This window comes from Diabrotica virgifera, chromosome 2 (genome assembly GCF_917563875.1).
Source record: "Diabrotica virgifera virgifera chromosome 2, PGI_DIABVI_V3a".
NCBI lineage: Eukaryota > Metazoa > Arthropoda > Insecta > Coleoptera > Chrysomelidae > Diabrotica > Diabrotica virgifera.
In genome coordinates, this window is record NC_065444.1 from 79,822,557 (window position 1) to 79,843,046 (window position 20,490).

Genomic DNA, 20,490 nt, shown 5'->3' on the forward strand with positions numbered 1-20,490 from the left:
CCCTAGGGTATGACGTGTTCATTCCATTTCATCAGATTTCTTGTAGGGGTATAGTAAGGGGAGTTAATAAAAGATTCACAGAGGAAGAAATAAAGGAGGCATCAGAAACCAACTTGGCTTTATGTAAGATATTAAGTGTAAAGCGAATGAACCGGAGAGTACAAGTGGATTCAAAGGTTGAATTTGTCTCCACGGGAACTATTAGCATAACTTTTTCAGGAAAAACTATTCCTAAAGAAATTTCCATATATCAACTACCAATGAGGGTCACACCATTCATCAGCCCTGTTCTTCAATGTGGAAATTGCTTACTTTATGGCCATTCTACGAACCAATGTAGAGGAAAAAAGAAATGTGCTAGATGCGGAACTTCTCATGAGGATTCTTCATCTAATACGTGTACAAAATATTGCATTTTCTGCAAATCTTCTGACCATGAATCAAATAGTCGTAATTGTAGAGAGAGAGTCAGACAAAAAGATATTAAGGATCTAATGTCCTTTTCTAATCTATCTTTCTATGAGGCAAGTCAGCAGGTTCCTAGGATCCATAATATTTCATCTTTAAACATAAACGATTTCCCCCCCTTACATAGCGATCAGAATAATTCTAATGGCATCTTACCACAAGAGAGGAGGTCTGCAGCCTCAGCTCAATATTCAAAACCTTTTAGTCAAGTCACTCAATCTCCACCAAAAAGAAGAAGACCTTCAATACAAGAAAATACAGGTTATGATAAAATCTCCCACCAAAGACTACTTATTAATCCATCAGGTAGAAGAATAAATGAGCCTTCGACTTCAAAATTCAATCCTGCTCACTCTGATTCTCAAATCACTAACTCACTATCTTTATCCCAACTTCATTTGGATTTCAATCAGGCCATGTCTATGCTGAACCAATCTCACAGGGAGCTCGTCATGACCTTCATTGGGGACTTAATAAACTCAAAATCATACTCCATTCCTTACAATATGGCAGATCTAAAGACTAGCATAAACAAAAGTGTATCACCTTTCAATACAAATGTAAACCAGGGTCGGAGGGGAATAGAGGATCTCGAGCCTGAGGATTCGAGATCTTTTGACTCCTTGGTCTAGCAAACATACTCTTTATAATGAATCCTAACACTCCGATAACTATTATTCAGTGGAATATACGTTCGTATAACACTAATTCTGACAATCTAAAAATCCTTATAAAAAACCTTAACCCAGATATAATCCTTATTAGCGAATCTTGGCTCTCAAACCAACATGTTATAAGATGTAGAGGGTATCAAATAATCAGAAAAGATCGAGAGGATGGCTATGGCGGATTAATTACTCTTATCAAAAATAATATTGATTATAGGGAAATTCAAATTGCCAATCCAGGCTTCAATCATGATGTCCAATTCCAACTCACATTTCTCCCTAACTTTAATTTGAATATTCTTAATATATACTGTCCACAAGACAACTCTATCTCCAAATCCAACTGGTTTTCCCTTGTTAAATTACTTAATAAGCCATTTTTAATCATGGGTGATCTAAATTGTAATCATAAGGCATGGGGTAGTTCTAGAGACAGTCACAATGGTAGGATTATTTTTGATTCTTTGGAGCAACTTGAGCTAGTATTTCTCAATGATGGGTCCCCAACTAGACTGGTGGCCCCAGGAGGCAGTAAGTCGGTAGTAGATCTAACAATGGCATCAGTCGATGTGGCAGCCAGTGTGGGCAAGTGGTCCACTATTTCAGATACTGGAACTAGTGACCACTTCCCCATAATATGTCAGATAGGTGTATGTCCTCAATCTCCCCCGCATTCATGTAAAAGAAGAAATCTAAAGAAAGCTGATTGGTCTACTTATCATAACAATTTAAACAGCATTTTCTTAGCTTCTCCCAGGGAAGATTACGAATTTTTTACTAACTCCATATCATCGGTAGCTGATGAAACAATACCTTGGCTTCACCCTCCTAATAATTCCAAATACCACATTCCATGGTGGGATGACTCATGTGCTGAAGTCGTCTCTGCGAGAGTGTCTGCGTTAAAAAAATTTAAAAATATCCCCTCAATGGAAAACTATATCGAGGCTAAAAAGAATATAGCCAAATCAAGAAAATTCCTAAAATCAAAACGTAAAAATAGTTTCAGACTATTTTGCAGTAAATTAAATAGAAACACTCCTCTAAAAGTTGTGTGGGAGAAAATTAATAAGGTATCGGCTTCGAAACCTTCAATATATACACAATTGCCCTCTACTCCTATATCCCACGAAATTCTATGTTGCTTAACCCCCCTTTCTGCTGTCAATAAAGTATTGGTTAGATCTCCTCAAGCCCTAGAACCGCCATTTGCTCTCGACGAGTATCAGAACTCCCTCTCAATTAAATCTGACTCGGCTCCTGGTTTGGATCAGATTTCCTACTCAATGTTAAAAAATCTTCCCGTTGTTGGATCTTTGTTATTAATTCAACTTTTCAATGAAAGTCTTAGAACGGGTATAGTTCCTGTTCAGTGGAAACAATCAGTAATTTTACCTATAATCAAAATAGATAAAGATTGTAATAATCCGTTAAACTTTAGACCAATAGCTCTTTCTTCATGTGTAGGCAAAATGCTCGAAACTCTTATAAAGAATAGAATAGAGTGGATTGTGGAACATAATAAGATTTTTAATCCACTACAACTAGGATTTAGAAGGGGTAGAGGTTGTACGGAATGCCTTACATACCTCACCTCAACAATTCAAATAGGCTTCGCTCAAAATCAATACACTGTTGGCATATTTCTAGATATCTCTTCTGCTTATGATAATGTCAATATATCACTCTTGTATTCCAAATTATTAAAGTATAACATTCCAACCCAACTGGCTAATTTGATTTTCTGCCTTCTAAATGATAGAGAGCTATTTGTCAAAGACAAACTGGGACAAACCCATGGCCCAAGAAAATCAAGTCTGGGACTACCCCAAGGTTCCCCATTAAGCCCTATCCTCTTCAACCTATATTGTCTTTCCCTGTATAATTTAATCCCCTCTTCATGCAAACTAATTCAGTATGCAGACGATTTGGTTCTTCTGATTAGAGGGAGTGATATTAATGAATTGGTAATTAATGTAAATAAATTATTGATTCAGATGGAATCATGGTTGCTAGACCACAATTTAAATCTGTCTAAGAACAAATCTTCTGCAATATTATTTACAAAAGGAAACACGAAAATCTCTCCCCCTAACGTAATATTTTGTAACCAGAATATTGGTTGGGTGGATTCAGTCAAATACCTGGGGGTAAATATTCAAAAAAACTTAAAGTGGAATTCATATGTAAACTCAATAGAACTAAAAGTAAATCGTGGCCTGAATGTGATGAGAGCTCTTTGTGGGACTTATTGGGGAAGTGATCCAAAAACCTTACAAATTGTACACAATGGTCTGATTCAGAGCCATCTGGACTATGGCTGCCAGGTAATTTTCGATTGTCCAACTTCCTTAATTAAAAGATTGGAGAAACTAAAATACAAAAGTATCCGAATTATAACTGGATGCATGAAATCTACCCCTATTCATGCTCTCTTAAGTGAAAGTGGTCAGATCTCGCTTAAATCTAGATGGGAATGGCTTAGCTCTAAATTTATATTAAAAAATTTAATGTTAATTGGCAACCCAATTATTTCCGCTCTCGACCTGTTAGACTTGGCAATTCAAAGGAACCAAAATCATTGGAAAAACAGAAGTATTCCATTTCTAGTGCTTTTAAAAAACAAATTTAAAAGTACTTATCCCAACTTATATTTAAGTGACTTATACCCATGCCATAACTTTGAACTAGACCATCAATTATCAACAATTCCAATCATAAATATCCAATCTAATCGTTCAGATGAACTTGCCTCAGTTCAACTCCAAAAAATAATTCTAAATAAACCTAGTCACACCAAATTCTTCACGGACGGCTCAGTTGATGATAAAGGATCAGCAGGCTTTGGTGTCTTTAGCCGAGAGATCAACTATTCTTATACCAGTAAACTACCTAAGTATACCCAAATATGTACGGCTGAGATTGTCGCAATTAATCATGCCCTCCAAATTATTTTGAAAAATGGGATTAAACAAGCAATCATCTGCTCGGACTCTAAAAGTGCCTTACAGAAAATAGGCAGATCAACCTATTCTATGGAAACAGAACATTCATCGTTCATGACCAAGAGAGGCATCACTGAAGCGAAAGAAAATAACGTTAATATTAGTCTGGCATGGATTCCAGGACACTCGAATATTAAAGGGAACATGGTGGCTGATAAACTAGCTAATATAGGTAGAACCTTAAATGTAGCTGCTGATATCACTCTTCACTATTCCAACTTTCTACCAGACATCAAGCATTCCATCTGGAATCGGTGGAAGCAAGAATGGCAGGGGAAAAATCGAAATAATTCATTTTACTCTAAAATTGTAGGTCAGATAGATAAACTCCCCTGGTACCACAATTTTGCATACCAAGACAGAAGACATATAACCACCATTATTAGAATGAGGACAGGTCATTGTGCTACTCCAGTTCACCTATTCAGGATAGGAGTAAAAGATGACCCATATTGTGACTGTGGCCGAGTTGGGTCCTTAAATCATCTGATTTTTGAGTGCCCTATAAATATGTCACCCAATTTTGACCTATATAAAGAATTAGCCAAGACAAATATCCCTACTCCCATTGAAATTTGCCTACTTATGTCCAACCTTAATCCACTTAGGATTAACCTGATCCTTAAATTCCTTAACTTAGCCAAACTTAATTTATAAATTAATCAATTCCCAAATTTGAATTAAAAAAATTAAGAAGATAAAGATATAAAAAGATATTGGACCTCCAAATGATAAAAGTCTTAACCCTTATGGTATAATATTGCCTTTCCTGTAGGGACTGTCTGGCCCTATACGAAGATGTTCCTGCTAATATATATTTAAAAAAAAAAAAAAAAATTGAGGCTTTAACATATATATTTGGAAATATTCGACTGCCCAGAGCAAGACAAGAGTATTTCCCTGGTGTAAGCTGGGCGAATTATCCCGAGGGATATAACCCAATAAAGGAAGAAGAAGAAGAAGTTTTGAAGGTTAGATTTTTTCGTGTATAATTCAATGAACTGTCAATACGGATGGAATGGCCCTGTCCCATTTAAATAGTGAAGCGAGATTGCCACCAACATACAAGAGAGAGGTCCTAGAGAGAGACAGAGAATGTGCTGGAAAATTTGACAGGCCGTGTAAGTTGCCTATATCAACTTAAATCGGGGAAATGGACCTCATATTTTTTTAACTTGGTATCAGGGCTGATAGGCAGTATTTAAAAATTAAGTTAAGTTAATAAACTTAAAAAAATATGAGGTCTATTTCCCCGATGATTTAAGTTGATATAGGCACTGAAATTACACGGCCTGTCAAATTTTCCAGCACATTCTCTGTCTCTCTCTAGGACCTCTCTCTTGTATCGTGGCCGCATTAATTGTCTTCGTGCCTATTCCATCCTATTGCCAGTTCATTGGTATAATTTCTTTTTATCTGTGCTTTAATAATATTGATAATAATAATGGAAGCAAGATGCCTGATAGAAGAACTGACAAACAACTCCCACAGGGATGGACTCCCAACACAAAAACAATATTACAAATATTGTATCATTTCCATGTGTTCCAATACCAGTTATAAAACGGCCTGAATACTATTTATTCGTATACCTCAAGATAGAAAGCGTCATTTAAAATGGTTAAAGGCATGCAAAAGAAATGACAAAGATTTCTCAGAAGACATGTGAGGACGATTTTAATGTGAGTATAAAAATCAGACTCTATTTTCATCTACATATCAGTTCAATAAGAACTGATATGTAGATGTAGTTCATGTTCACTTCTTTGCTACACAATGAAATAATAATATATTGCAATTATATAATAATATAATATATTATATTAATGCAATATACAATATAATAGGTATTTACTATAGTATTAGGTACAAAGAACCTTATGTTTTTAATACTACATAATTATTTTTAATTCTTTACGATTTTATGATTCCTTATGATTTTATCACGTCATATTATTCATAATGTACCGTTGCAGCGTTGCAATACTTATCGCTTTCGCCCGTTTATACGGACGACCAACAAACTGTCTGACGTCACAGCCGATTCCGTCCGTTGAAAGAATAATTTAAATTCGGCAGTTTTTAATTGCTTATATTTATTTCATAATAATAAAATGGGGTTATTTTAACAGAATTAAATAAAGTTTATCAGTAATATTTCTGGAATATAATTCTTATGCAAGTTCCCTATTCAAGAGGTAGGTCTGTAGCCTTCGGCGGCTAACAAAAGAGAGCTTATCTTTAATTTTGAAATGTCTAAGAATACCTGTACAGTACATAGGTAAGGAGTGGGGTGGAGTCATTATTAAGGGATTAAGGTAGTTTAAAATTAAACATTGTAATTATGGGTTTATTGCAGTAACAAATATAATGTTATTTTTTGCATGTGAAAAATTGAACACTATCGCTCAGTGGATTCCTCTTTTCTTCTATATTAGTATTAAAGAATAAGAGTACAAACTGAACAAAATACGCACCTAACTATCGGTTACTCTTCTTTACGTTGAGATTTTGTTGCAGGGGGACACGGTGTGATGGATGTCGGCACCGTCGTGGTCTTGGGGAATGGATAATGAACAACCCCACCAAGAGTTAGTTAAGTGTGTGGTGGTGGGCGACACGGCAGTCGGCAAAACTCGGCTGATTTGCGCACGAGCGTGTAACAAACAAGTCTCATTGGCTCAATTGCTAGCCACTCACGTACCCACAGTATGGGCCATCGACCAATACCGCATCTACAAGGACGTCTTGGAGAGATCATGGGAGATCGTCGACAGCGTCAACGTCAGTCTGAGGTTGTGGGACACCTTCGGAGATCACGAAAAAGACCGAAGGTTTGCTTACGGGAGGTCAGATGTGGTGAGTATAAACTATATAATATTCTACTAGTCTATATCCAATTGTTATTGCTCATCTTGTTCACATACAACCGGATACATATACGCGAGCCGAACTGTAGGCGACCGCTATATTCGTATAATTTGTACTGCAGGACGAACCGCTTACGAGTTGTTCATTCGTCACTCGTTACGAACCATGTCCTGTCGGTTTTTGAGACGAACACAAAGGATATTTGCAGTTCAATGTGGACAGCGTATGGAGCGATATTGTCTCATCGAATCTAGATTGTGTTAATGACGTGTTCCTAGAGATAAGAAACGTGAAAATCACAATGTAATCAATTTTTATTTTATAGTAGTTGATAAACAAATAATTGCTGTCTTTATTTACATTTAGAACGGGACTTTGAGATAAAATTACGATTTAAATGAATCATTTACATTAAACTTCGCATAAGTTGGTGCGTCGCTTTTCATGAATCGTAAATTTGCGATGAGTTCCCTGTAAATATATTTTCAACGAACTGTATGCGATCAGTTCGTAAACAGTTCGGCTCGCATACGTGTACCCGGCTTATGCTTTAAAGTAATTTGTGGTTAGCTAGTTAATAATCTGGACAGAGTTGAGGCTTGGAGAGAAAGTAGATAAAGAGTATTAAAAGACTAAGAAAATCTACGGTTTCGTTTTGATTTAAATCTGTCTCCCTCCATCCTCCGATAGTTATTTCTAAGTCTACCTGTTGTCAAGGAGGCTCTGAGGACTGAGGAAGACAAATTTACACCAACACGACCGTAGTTTCTCGATATAAATTAAAACTATTTATATCGCAGTATGGTTAGAACGCCCTCTAACGGGGAATAAGTGAAATGAATTTCGACTCGATTCAAGTTCTCTGTTAACCCAGGTATGACAATACCAAAAGGCACCTTTAGGAAAATATACCAATTTACAGTTCAGAGAACCTTTATGAAACGAGTCTGTGTACTCTAATAATTTAAATCAAAACGAAACCGTAGATTTTATTATTTTACTAATAGGTCTGGATCCCGCGTATGAAAAAAAGTTGATTAGTAGCAAGCTGAAAATTTGTTAATAGCTTAAGGGTGTCTAGTCGGACAAACTTTGATATATGGGAACACTGGAACAGGGGAAGTTTTAATTGTGGAACAGGTTAAAAATTTGGAACGGTCAGACCACGAAAACGGCACATGTATTTTGTCCGACAGAACAGACTTAAACTCTCCGAACAGAGATTAAACTCTCATGCAAAAATCAAACTGCTATTTATCACCAAATGGGTGTTTTAATGAGTGGAACATGTAGAATATGTCAAATGACAGGAATTATGACAGGTGATAAATAGCAGTCTGATTTTGGCATGAGAGTTTAATCTCTGTTCGGAGAGTTTAAGTCTGTTCTGTCGGACAAAATAAATGTGCCGTTTTCGTGGTCTAACCGTTCCAAATTTTTAATCTGTTCAACAATTAAACCTGCCCCTGTTACAGTGTTCCCATATATCAAAGTTTATCCGACTAGACACCCTTAAGCTATTAACAAATTTTCATCTTGCTATTAATCAACTTTTTTATCATACGCGGGATCCAGACCTATAATGCCATACTCTGTATTAGAGTACACAGACTCGTTTCATACAGGTTCTCTGAACTGTAAATTGGTATATTTCCTAACGGTGCCTTTTGGTATTGTCATACCTGGGTTAAACAGAGAACTTCAATCGAGTCGAAATTCATTTCTTTTATTAAAAGACTATTCACCAAAATATCTATTAATCCGGTCTATATAGACATTTCAAATAACAAAAATTGACGGAGAGCCAAATTTTGGTGGAGAGCTAGGGTATACCATATCAAATAAAGTTTAAAAAGTCCCCATCGTTCTCATGTGTGCGTCAAAAGTTATTCGGGTCAAAGGTCAAAATTTGAGATTATTTGGATTTTTTTCGAAAATGGTAAGTTTTATCAAAAAAAAAACCTTAAACCAAAGTTGTAGATCTTAAAATTCTCTACAAAAATAGTCCTTACTATTTTTTCCTAAGAGTTGCCATTCCTGAGATATCGCGATTCAAAGAGTCACATTATACATGATATGCACACGTTTCCACACCACCTGTGAGGTAGTGTACTCGGCGCGTTTTTTTACCGTGGTTTCCCCTGTAGGCCTACTCCACTAACTGTTTTGACAATTTTAGGATAATTTAAGGAAACAATACCGGTCAAGTTCTAGATATTACCTTAATATTGATATTGATTATTAATATTGCTATTGATTATTAGGTTAACTATTGTTTTGATTTCTTTAGATATTTTAATCAGATTCATATTCTTGAAAGTCTACTTCAACAGTCAAGTCTTCTTCGATTTCATCTTCTTCCTCTTCCTCTTGCCGGATGTTCAAAAATTGTTCAAATGTGACTGAGTTAATTTTCCAGGCTTTTCTGTAATAATAATTCTACTACCATACTTCAATTTCAATCGTATTTTTATAGTTCTGTCATCTAAAACTACATCTTGCAAACATTCCTTAATTCATCCAACGAAAACTGGCAATCATCACTCGTTTCTATGAATTGAAACATTTTCTCCATCGCGAGTTTACAGTTTCATCTTGTGGACGGCCAATTTTACGACCAGTATTAGGTTTTAAGAACGATTTGTAACAACTGTCATGGTATTTTGCATCAGCAGCGACTAAATCATACTCAAAATTAATACGTTCAAGAAAAGCCTTCGAAACATCATCAGAACGATCTTTAGCTAATTTCAACAGGGATTCTTTGAATTTTAGTGTAGTCACGTTACGAATTATTTTTCGAAGATGCTGTGCTTTCTTTATCTCAGATTCTTCATTGCTTCATTGCCACAAAATAAACAGTATTTTTTAAAACAAAAATGTGATTTACTTACTCGCGTTCTAGTATGAGGTGGACTTACTTTTGAAGTACTAGCCTGTTCCTCCTCACGTTGTCTTTTCACTGCAGGGATTGAAGTTTTCCGAATGTATGATTTTCTGCAATTCACGTGTATTGTAACGGATTTTTGAGTTCTTAAATACTCAATAAACTCATCACCTCTCTCGACACTAGCCTCGATTAAATTTGGCATTCCACGATCAACCACAACTGTTTTAGTTTCACTTAAAAGTTTATTGCAAATAAAGCAAAACTGAGACATTTTTAAAACTATAAAATTGTACAAATAACGGTAACGGTACTAAATGGTAGACGCTTGTAATAAGTACTTATATTCACTTTAACTGAACCTTTAGCACTAAAAGAAACAGATAATATTATGAATCAGACCTACGGACAATACTGTAGCCATTGTCTATAATAGACAATCTGTTCTATTTTAAACAATGGTATAGCCAAATTTTTTTCAAGGCCACGTGGATAGAGGAAATTCAGTTTGGGACTGATTACCTTTTGAAGAAATATTTTCAGAATAGATAGATATACTATATAAAAGAGACACAAATAGGCATTTATACTTGTCTTAAGGGCCATATATGTATATACGTGGCTTATATGTGCATATAATGTATAAAGTAACTTTTAAAATCGCGATATCTCAGGAATGGTAACTTTAAGGAAAAAACTTTTAAGGACAATTTTTGTAGAGAATGTTAAGATTTACAACTTTGGTTTGAAGTTTTTTTTTTGATAAAACTTACCGTTTTCGAAAAAAATCCAAAAAATCTAAAATTTTGACCTTTGACCCCGAATAACTTTTGACGCACACATGGGATCGATGGGGACTTTTTAAACTTTATTTGTTATGGTATACCCTAGCTCTCCACCAAAATTTGGCTCTCCGGCAATTTTTGTTATTTGCCAAGCATTTTGATGTCTAAGTTGACCGGATTATATGTACAATGCAGATGAAACCGGACTATTTTATCGTGCAATGCCCAACAAGACGTTCTCCATAAAAAAGACAAGTGTGCCGCTAAAAACTCAAAAACAAATATCTACTTTTTCTTTTGGCATCATTACCCTGGATGGGTCTTTGCCTGTCTGGCTATGTCCTTACATTCAGAGCTCTCTTTTGCCTTTTTCCTGTGGACCTTCCTTTTTTCGTCTTACGATCGGCTTCCATTACAATACTGTTTTGCTTTTTTGCATCTTGTTGCCTCTGGATATGTCCCAGCCATGATAGTCTTTGACTTTCCACAAATCTTACCATATCATACCCCCCATTCAATTCATTAACCTTGTCGTTTCTCCTGATTCTCCATGTTGCGTTTTCCTCTTACATCGGGCCATCTACTTTTCTCAGTATCTTTCTCTCGAATGTTCTGCGTTAGGCAGGATCATATTTTTTTGTCATTACCCAGGTTTCCCAACCATAGGTTTCTACAGGTCGAATCAATGTTCTAGCTAGAGGTAGTTACTTTGGCTTTTTTGTAAATTCACTGTATTCTTTGACTGATGTCCACCATCCCATTAATTTAAATTATTTATTAACATTAGAAAATAATGAGTTGGTATATCGACTATTGTATAAACATATTTTAGATATTAAACTTAAGTGGTAATTGTAAAATATAGTTTAAGTATTTCTTGTAAATTGTTATATATTAAAAGAAAAAAGAAAATAAAAAAAAATATAAATAAAAAAAAGAAAAAAAAAATAAAAATAAAAGAAAAAAAAAAATAAAAAAAATACAAAAAAATATAAAAAAATAGAAAAAAATATATATATACAGGGTGTCCAGAAACTCTACCGACAAACGAAGACAGGAGATTCCTCAGATAATTTTAGGACAATTTAACCCAATTCACCTAGTCCGAAAATGCTTCCTAAGGAAGCTAGAGCTCTTTGAAGATGGCGTCATGTAATTAGTTTTTCTTAAATACCTCCAGAACGCTTCTATTTAGAAAAACGAAAATTGGTGTACATATTTACTTTCCAGAAATAAATCGATTCCATCCATTACGAATTTCAAGTACCGGTCATAGGCATCCTTTTTGGGTAGGGCAACGGTTATTTTATCGCCTAACTTTTTTGTCTTTAATTTTTAAGCATTTTTGACTCTGAATTATTAAATTGTGAGGTATTCTAGTACTAAAAGGTACTCTTACTTTAAGTCGATAGGATACACCGTTTTCTAGAAAAATCGATTTGAAAATTTTTCGTTCTTTGAATTTCAAAAAAGAAGATTAAAAAAAATATTTAGAAAGATGAAAACTGGTACATTTATTTATATTCCAGAGATTAATCGATTTCATTAATGGCGAATTTCTAGTTCCGGTCATAGGCGTCCGTTTTGGGTAGGTCAACAGTAATTTTATAGCATAACTTTATTATCTTTAATTTTTAAGTATTTTTGACACTAGATTATTCAATTATGAGATATTCTAGTACTAAAAGTTACTCTTGCTTTAAGTTGGTAAAATACATCGTTTTTTTTTTAAAATTTTTTTCAACTTTTTTTTTTCAAATTCCCAAAACCAAAAACATTCAAATCGATTTTTCTAGAAAACGGTGTGTCCTACCGACTTAAAGTAAGAGTACCTTTTAGTACTAGAATACCTCACAATTTAATAATCCAGTATCAAAAATGCTTAAAAGTTAAAGACATAAAAGTTATGCGATAAAATAACCGTTGCCCTACCCAAAACGGACGCCTATGACCGGTACTAGAAATTCGCAATGGATAGAATCGACTCATTTCTGGAAAGTAAATACGTATACAAATTTTCGTTTTTCTAAATAGAAGCGTTCTGGAGGTATTTAAGAAAAACTAATTACATGGCGCCATCTTCAAAGAGCTCTAGCTCCCTTAGGAAGCATTTTCGGACTAGGTGAATTGGGTTAAATTGTCTTAAAATTATCTGAGGAATCTCCTGTCTTCGTTTGTCGGTAGAGTTTCTGGACACCCTGTATATATATTTATTAAAAAAAATGAATGACGAACTTGGACAGTCCATAGTAAAAAGCTTTCGAATGAAGTAGAGGGCTCAAGAAGAAAAGAAGAATGTTGCAGTTTTTACTGTGGAACTCTGAGAACATCATTTAGAAAAAAATAAATAAAAAAAAATATAATATAAAAAATTATTAAAAAAAAATACAAAAATAATTATTTATTAGTAGAATTGTTTATTAGAGATTAATATTAGTATTAGTTTTAAAATAAGATACGAAAAAATGACTAATAAAATAAAAAAATAGTAAAATTGGCGAATGGATTTAGTGTCCGCAGTCATATAAACCCAAATAAACAACAATACTTTGGCTTTTTTGTCTAATAATTTCGATAAGAATAGATAACGAAAGAAGGCAAGATAGGAAAAGCTCTTAATCATCGGAAGAATTAAAACCCTTTAAAAGATCTCATCTCAGCAAATTTTCTATGGAATGGGTATCTAATAAAACGGCTTGGATGCAACTCATATTATGACGCCATGACAGAAGAAGTTTGTCTGAAAAGTGAGGAGGACAAATAGAAAAGTCTTATTATTTTTTAATAATGCCACATACATTACAAATTGAAACTAACAAATTTTAAAAAATAGCTTTCTGCTTCCAGACGCAACTTCCCTTTGCCAGTCTTTGGATTAAGGTATTATCCATCACTAAAATGACCTGTAGAAAAATGTTGGTAAAAGTTTAGTAGAGCTTGTGCTCTACTAAAGAACGATAGTTCTTTTGAAGGTGAAGAAGAAGGCATAAAAAATTAATACATTAAACAGTACTTTGGTATGGATAATCGTAGCCTGAAAAAATGTTTCACGAACTACTGGTTTTAAGCGTTTTGGGCAAGCAACATTTTTGGAAGATTTCCAAGAAGAAGAGGATTTCCTTTGGAAGACGAAATTTCACTAGCTTATCTTGTTTATTATATACAAGGGGCAACAACCTCCATATATAATCATCATATAAGTATCCATTTCCAGCACCGGCGCCCATATAAACATTTTCAGGGGGGCCAGACGTGAAAATGTTGCACATTATATTTTGTATACTTTGGATAACCATACATAGTTTAAAGCACCCGAAAAGCTAGGGGGGGAAGGAGCACGGCCCCCTGTACATGGGTATGGGCGCCCATGATTTTCAGGACTTTCTCTCAATAACAGTCACCTCCATTTACTGGTTTTTTCGAACAAATATGGTTATGTATGAGTATTACAATTACTTGCAAAATAAGACAAACGAAAACTAAGAAATATAAAAGAAGCTCGGAGAGAACCAAAAATTATTTCAGGACAAATATATCAGCCATGCATCGTGGGACAAGTTTATTAGTCAAATTGAAAATGATTTACAAGGAAAACAAAATTTTGCTTATAAAATGATAAAACAGAGGAATAGAACAGAAAAACTACTCGTGCTTTAAGGTACCGTACACATGACAGCGCTTAACGCTGTTTACGAGGTTAACGTGAAAAATGTGCGCTATCATGGGTACGATACCATTTGTTCCTTGGTAATTTGGAACGCGGCGTAAGGCAAACGCGGCGTCTAACGGCCTCTAACATCTAACATCCTGTATTTTTACAATTTTTTAGACAAATAATAAGATAAGTTGATAATCAGAGTTTGTAATATATTTCAGGTGTTGCTATGCTTCAGCATCAACAACCCAGTCTCCCTCCGCAACTGCCGGTTGATGTGGTATCCGGAAATTCGTCGTTTTTGCCCCAGCACCCCCGTCATTCTGGTCGGCTGCAAGAGCGACTTACGGTAAATACTTTTATTTATAAATGAAAAAAAAAAAAATGAATAACCATTTTAATACAATATGATGCGGCTGTAGTTTCGTGTTGCAACGAAATTGAAAATGGTTATTCATTTTTGATTTACATGTTTACTCTGATTGGAGTACGAAGGGAACCATTCTTGTTGAAACTTTACCGCGCTGAGCAGATGGGACGTGAATTATACATTGTAAAATTCCCTCATCTTCTTTAGTCTCAGCATCCGTTATGGCTTGCAAATTTTAGAAGCCTCGGAGGTGTAACCAGAAAAGCTTCCCATCGTTTTCAATCTGGTGGGATGTAGAGTAATATTTGTAATGTTATTTTATGTGCTATTAGATTGAAAACTTATGCCCGATTCCACCAACGATACCTAAATATTTAAGAATTACCTAAGTGGGTTTAGGTACTTCCTAACTCTAAAACGGATTTCACCATGCGATAAGAATTGCCTAAACCGCTTAAGCATCACCTTACGTTAGGATACGGATTTCGATCTCTCTAAACTTTAGGTATTACTTATCGTTGACAGTCAGGTTATATTTTTACAATTTTGACTAATGTACTTGTGACGTTTGTCAATAATTTGCTTCTTACTTTAATTTTTCTGTTATTCTCTAATATTAGGTATATTAGTTGTAATTTTGTATTTTCTTTTATATTATTAATATAATATGTGTTGGAAAATAAAGAAAATCCTTTGGAGTTTATTACAGGTCTATTGACAAAATTATGTAGTCTACCTACTACCTAACAAACTAATGTTGTGTTTCAAAAACCCATTCATGATATAACTAAAAGTGTGTCACAATAAAAAGCAATTTTCTACCTATTATTTATTTTAAAATTATTTCATTAATGACAATTCAACTAACTTCAATTTTTCGTCATATGTGAAATTTACAACTCTTTTCTTTTCCTCAATTTCACTGTACATATACAAATAACATACAAGACTATATTTACGAGTATTATATACAAACTTAATGCACAAATAACTAACTACTAAATAAAATAACTATAATAGTACAAAAATTATTTTTTTTTATTTAGCTAATGCCTCGACAACTAATGGCCATTGGCATGGTAGGTACGGTAATTTTGAACAGTTAGGTACCTAGTGTCATGTGTAGTGTGTGTGTGTTGAGTAAGTGTCTTGTTACTTTGCAAAGTCTACGTCATTGTCTTTGCAAAGATACGTTAATTGTACAAAATTGAATAAAACCAAATTGGCAAACAAACAATAATGACAAATAATCGAAAAAGTAAGGAAATGTCATATTATTCTTCTTTTTATTTATCAAAAATAGTTCAAACGTACCCTAGGTAATACCTAGGAAAGCATTTCCTAGATAAACAGTTCTTTTAGTTGTGAAATGCGATTGTTTCTAAGTATTGACTTAAGAAGTTCCTATCGATAAGAATTACTTAATAAGGCAACTGTTTAGGTATCGTTGGTGAAATCGGGCATTAGTCTTTTACTTTTATTCATATTATAATACAGAGCATTTACTTTTTAATTAGATATACCACAATGAAGGAAGTGCTAAAATTGGCAACGTTGAGTATTGTTTCACTATAGTATCATTGCGTAATCGTCCATCGTCAGATTCAAACAAATACTTTAAGTTGTGAAATGACTAATTTACAATGAGTAGGTGACCGATTACGATTGTTAAAATACCGGCAAGTGGTTATTTATAAAGCGGCTACTTATATTTTAAATGTTTATACCAAACATTTAAAATTATATTTTAACTGTTAAATAATTTTCAAAATGTATCTACTCGTTCGGATAGTAATATCAGTATGTTATTAAAACCACTTTATCAATTTTTCCCTTTTCTCGATTATTAGTTTTTATTGCATAGTATATAGATTATTGTAATCACTGAATACATAGTTAAAAATATTCCCATTAATTTAATTACTAAATAGTTTAAGCAATTAACAAGTAACGATTGTCCAAGGATATTCAAAAACTAACCGAAATAGCCACCTGTATTTTGCAGATGAAATTGATACTATATGACTTTATGTCAGTGTCAGTTTTACAGTGTAAAAAACAGGCTGTCGTTTATAATGCTATTGTTTACGTATATATAAATTATAATAATAATGCATAGCTTATTGAAGTATAGTATGTGGGAAGCCGGCAGTGTTGCCATTTTAAGTCCATATATCTAAGTGAAAACTAAACGTAGTTTATATGTTTTTATGTAAATACTGTCTTAAAATATAACTAAAATAGAAACTATCAGAGTTACTAACATAGAAATAAACAAGAAACTAAAGCACTGCCAGAATTGTCTTAACATTTTATCCGTGAAAATTTGTTCTTTACACTTTATTTGGTAGAGAGTTGTGGAATCTCACTAATTTTTTTCAAACTGTTGGCTAGAGTAACAATACATACATATACATACTTCCGGTTGCATTGACGGTTTGGTTCTGACACTCTTTAAACTGCTATTCAAATCAGTTGCTACTTAGAGTCCCTAATAAGATCTACCCCCAGACAAGCAACCAGCTTGTGTGGGGAGTTCTGTGTTTCCTAATGTTAAATCTAGGATTATTTTAAATATCACATTCAATTTAATATTAAAAATTTAAACCTTCTATATAGTGCAGGCCCTGGAAGTATTTGAGTATGCAAAACCTGAGAACCGGCAACTATGTTCGGATTCTTTTACCTGAGACCTTGAACAATGAAGAACTGAATCTTGCCGGAAGGTGCGATGGAGCCTTGTTACCCCCTCCATCCCCTATGTTACGGGAAGATCTTCTTCTTAAGGTGTCTATCCGTTCCGGATGTTGGCGATCATCATCGCTGTCTTGTCTTTGTTTACCGCAGCGCGGAACAGTTCAGTGGTAGTCGTGTTATACCACTTTCGTAAATTTTGAAGCCAGGAAATGCGTCTTCTTCCCGGTCCTCTTTTACCATTTACCTTCCCTTGGAGAATCAGTTGGAGAAGGCCGTAACGTTCTTGATTTCTCATTACATGTATTACGGGCAGATAAAAAGAGATTTTTCGCAAAACAAATATTTTTTTGTATTTTTTGGGTCATTCCAAGCAAAATATGTTGGTACAAGATCTTTCGTAAAATACATAGTTTTCGAGATAAACGGCGTTTAATTTTAAAAAATCTAAAAATTCTTCTTGCAGCATTTGAAAGTTAAAGTCAAATTATACTGGTTTTGATTAATATTTGCATTGCTAAAAATTAATTATTTTATTGTTAAAAAAAAGCTATAAACAAAAAGTGTTTGATCGTTTTTGCCGCATGTCGGTTCTATGGTCGGTTCCGTTCGGTTTTAATCCTTGGCGCGGTGTGGACATGCGACAAAACGCTCAAACACTGTTTGTTTATAGCTTTGTTTGCCCATAAAAAAATTAATTTTTAGCAATGAAAATAATCAAAACTGGTATAAATTGACTTGAACTTTCAAATGCTGCAAGCAGAATTGCTATTTTATTTTTTAGTCAAAAGTTATTCGGGCTCATTGTAATTTTTCGATTTTTTAAGTTTAACCGCGTTTATCTCGAAAACTATGCATTTTACGAAAAAACTTGTAAAAACATTTTTTGCTTAGAATGACCCAAAAAATACAAAAAAAGTATTTTTTTTCGAAAAATCACTTTTTATCTGCCCGTAACATAGAGAGGAGGGAGGGGGTAACAAGGCACCTTAGAGTATGGACAATTTTTTAGAGAGGGAAAAATTTTCCATGCTCTAAGCAAGACACCATCGCACCTTCGGCCAAGATTCAGTTTTTCATTGTTCAAGGTCTCAGGTAAAAGAATCCGAACATAGATGCCGGTCCTCAGGTTTTGCATACTCAAATACTTCCAGGGCCCGGTCTAATAATTGTACACCATTTACAGAGCTTTCACCCATATATTTTGGTGGCTTAACACGTTGACGGGCAGAACGTCTATAGACTTCTAGTTTCCATTGATGTAATGTGACACAACGTCTATAGACGACATTTATAGAGTTACGAGTTGTGCATCTACAAAATACATTTATAGATGCATATGAAATGTGACACGACATAGGTAATACATGGTTGTCGTCCATGTTTACAAAAAGTGTTAAAAAACTTATTGTTTCAATATACTAAAAGCGCTAAAAGGAATTTAGCAATTTCCTTATTGCATTGTGTCACAACACTTGCTTATACATTTGACGCACTGTCCGTCAACGTGTTAAGCATGTTAAAAACCTATAAGTATAACCAGCTTGCATTTTTCACCTTACTTAAAATTTAAATTCAACGTTTGCTTTTATTACAATGGTTATACCTCATTTAAGGTTAACAGCATTGATGATGAACTTTTTAGTTCCAAAACGTTCTGTGATGTAGCCCTTTATGGGATTGTTAAATAAAACCTACCTTCTATAAAGGATTTTACCGATTTTTACATTATCTCTATTTCAGGTACATGTACCGCGACGAGGCGTACCTCAGCTACTTTCGAGACCGCAGTCCCTTCGTACGGGCCACCAGAAAGAGCGACCTGGTGATGCCGGACGAGGCTCGAGACATCGCCCGAGAGCTCGGCCTCTACTATTACGAAACTTCGGTACTTACTTATTACGGAGTTAACGAAGTGTTCGAGAACGCCATTCGGGCGGCGCTCATCGCTAGAAGAGCACAACGTTTTTGGATGACGAATCTTAAGAAGGTTCAGCGGCCATTGTTGCAGGTAAGTCCATTATTGACACAAATGAATCGAAATACAGGAATACTATGCTCGAATCTCTTTGACATTGCTTTACTCCATCTTTGACAACATTGCCAACAGTGTAAATATATATAAAATGCATCAGTGTTTCGTTCATATGTGCCTAAGAGACATATATTTTCAAAAATTCTCCTAAAACTCGACGCACCAGCCCTCACTCTCAGAGAAAATTAAGATGTTGAGCACCCAACATCTCTTTCTCAAAGATCCGTCAAGGATTTGATTGTATTCTGTACAGTTACAAAATAATCTGCAATCTATCAAAGATTGCCCGCTTTGTTAAAAAGCAATTAATTAAAAGTTGTGTAGTACCCCCTTGTGTACTAAAGTACCCTTTCAGACTAAGACACTGGGGTCTGACACTGGGGTCCGCCACAGGTTTTCAATTGTAGCAAAGCATGAGTAGTGCAGCCGATATGTGAAACAATTGTGCATTCAATGATAGAAGTATATAATTTGGACCACATATACTACACATACAATGGTTCAAAGTTAGATACGAGGCCATTTCAGATTTTACCTGTTACAGAAATGGCGGACATTCAAAATGGCGACTATACATATGTGACTAATAGCACGATAACTTTTGAACGATACGTCGGATTTCAATCAAATGTGGTATGTAGGTTTTTTATGTATAAGATCGAGGTCTTGAAACGGAAGAATCGGTTTACCAGAAGTTGTGTTTTTCCTGGTTTTTATGTAAAATATGTTGTTTTTTTTCAACTCTTTCACCCTGTATGTATGAATTTTTCAAAAAGTTAATACCGTAATTGAAAAGAGCGTAAAAACATTTTTTAGGAAATTGTTTGAACTTTTCAGTTATGTTAATTACCGTTTACTAAATGCATAACGTATCTTCACATGTAACTATGTACGACAGATTCGTGCAAATATTATAAGAATTATTGTGCATTTAATGCTAGAAGCATATACTTTGGGCCACATATTATACTACACATATAAAGGTTCAAATTTAGATATGAGGCCATCTCAGTTTTTGTTCTTTTTACAAAAATGCCGGGCATTTAATATGG

At 34.5% G+C, this 20,490-nt stretch overlaps 1 protein-coding gene across 1 annotated transcript in view; it reads left to right on the plus strand.

Annotated features, from left to right (window-relative positions):
- The window catches only part of LOC114331611 (rho-related BTB domain-containing protein 1), a 113,379-nt gene that overhangs the window by 66,495 nt on the left and 26,394 nt on the right, over window positions 1–20,490 (plus strand). The window contains exons 2-4 of the mRNA XM_028281222.2: window positions 6,662–7,000; window positions 14,561–14,688; window positions 19,147–19,414. Coding sequence (XP_028137023.1) covers window positions 6,680–7,000; window positions 14,561–14,688; window positions 19,147–19,414 — 717 coding nt within the window. The 5' untranslated portion in view covers window positions 6,662–6,679. The remainder of the gene's footprint in view (window positions 1–6,661; window positions 7,001–14,560; window positions 14,689–19,146; window positions 19,415–20,490) is intronic.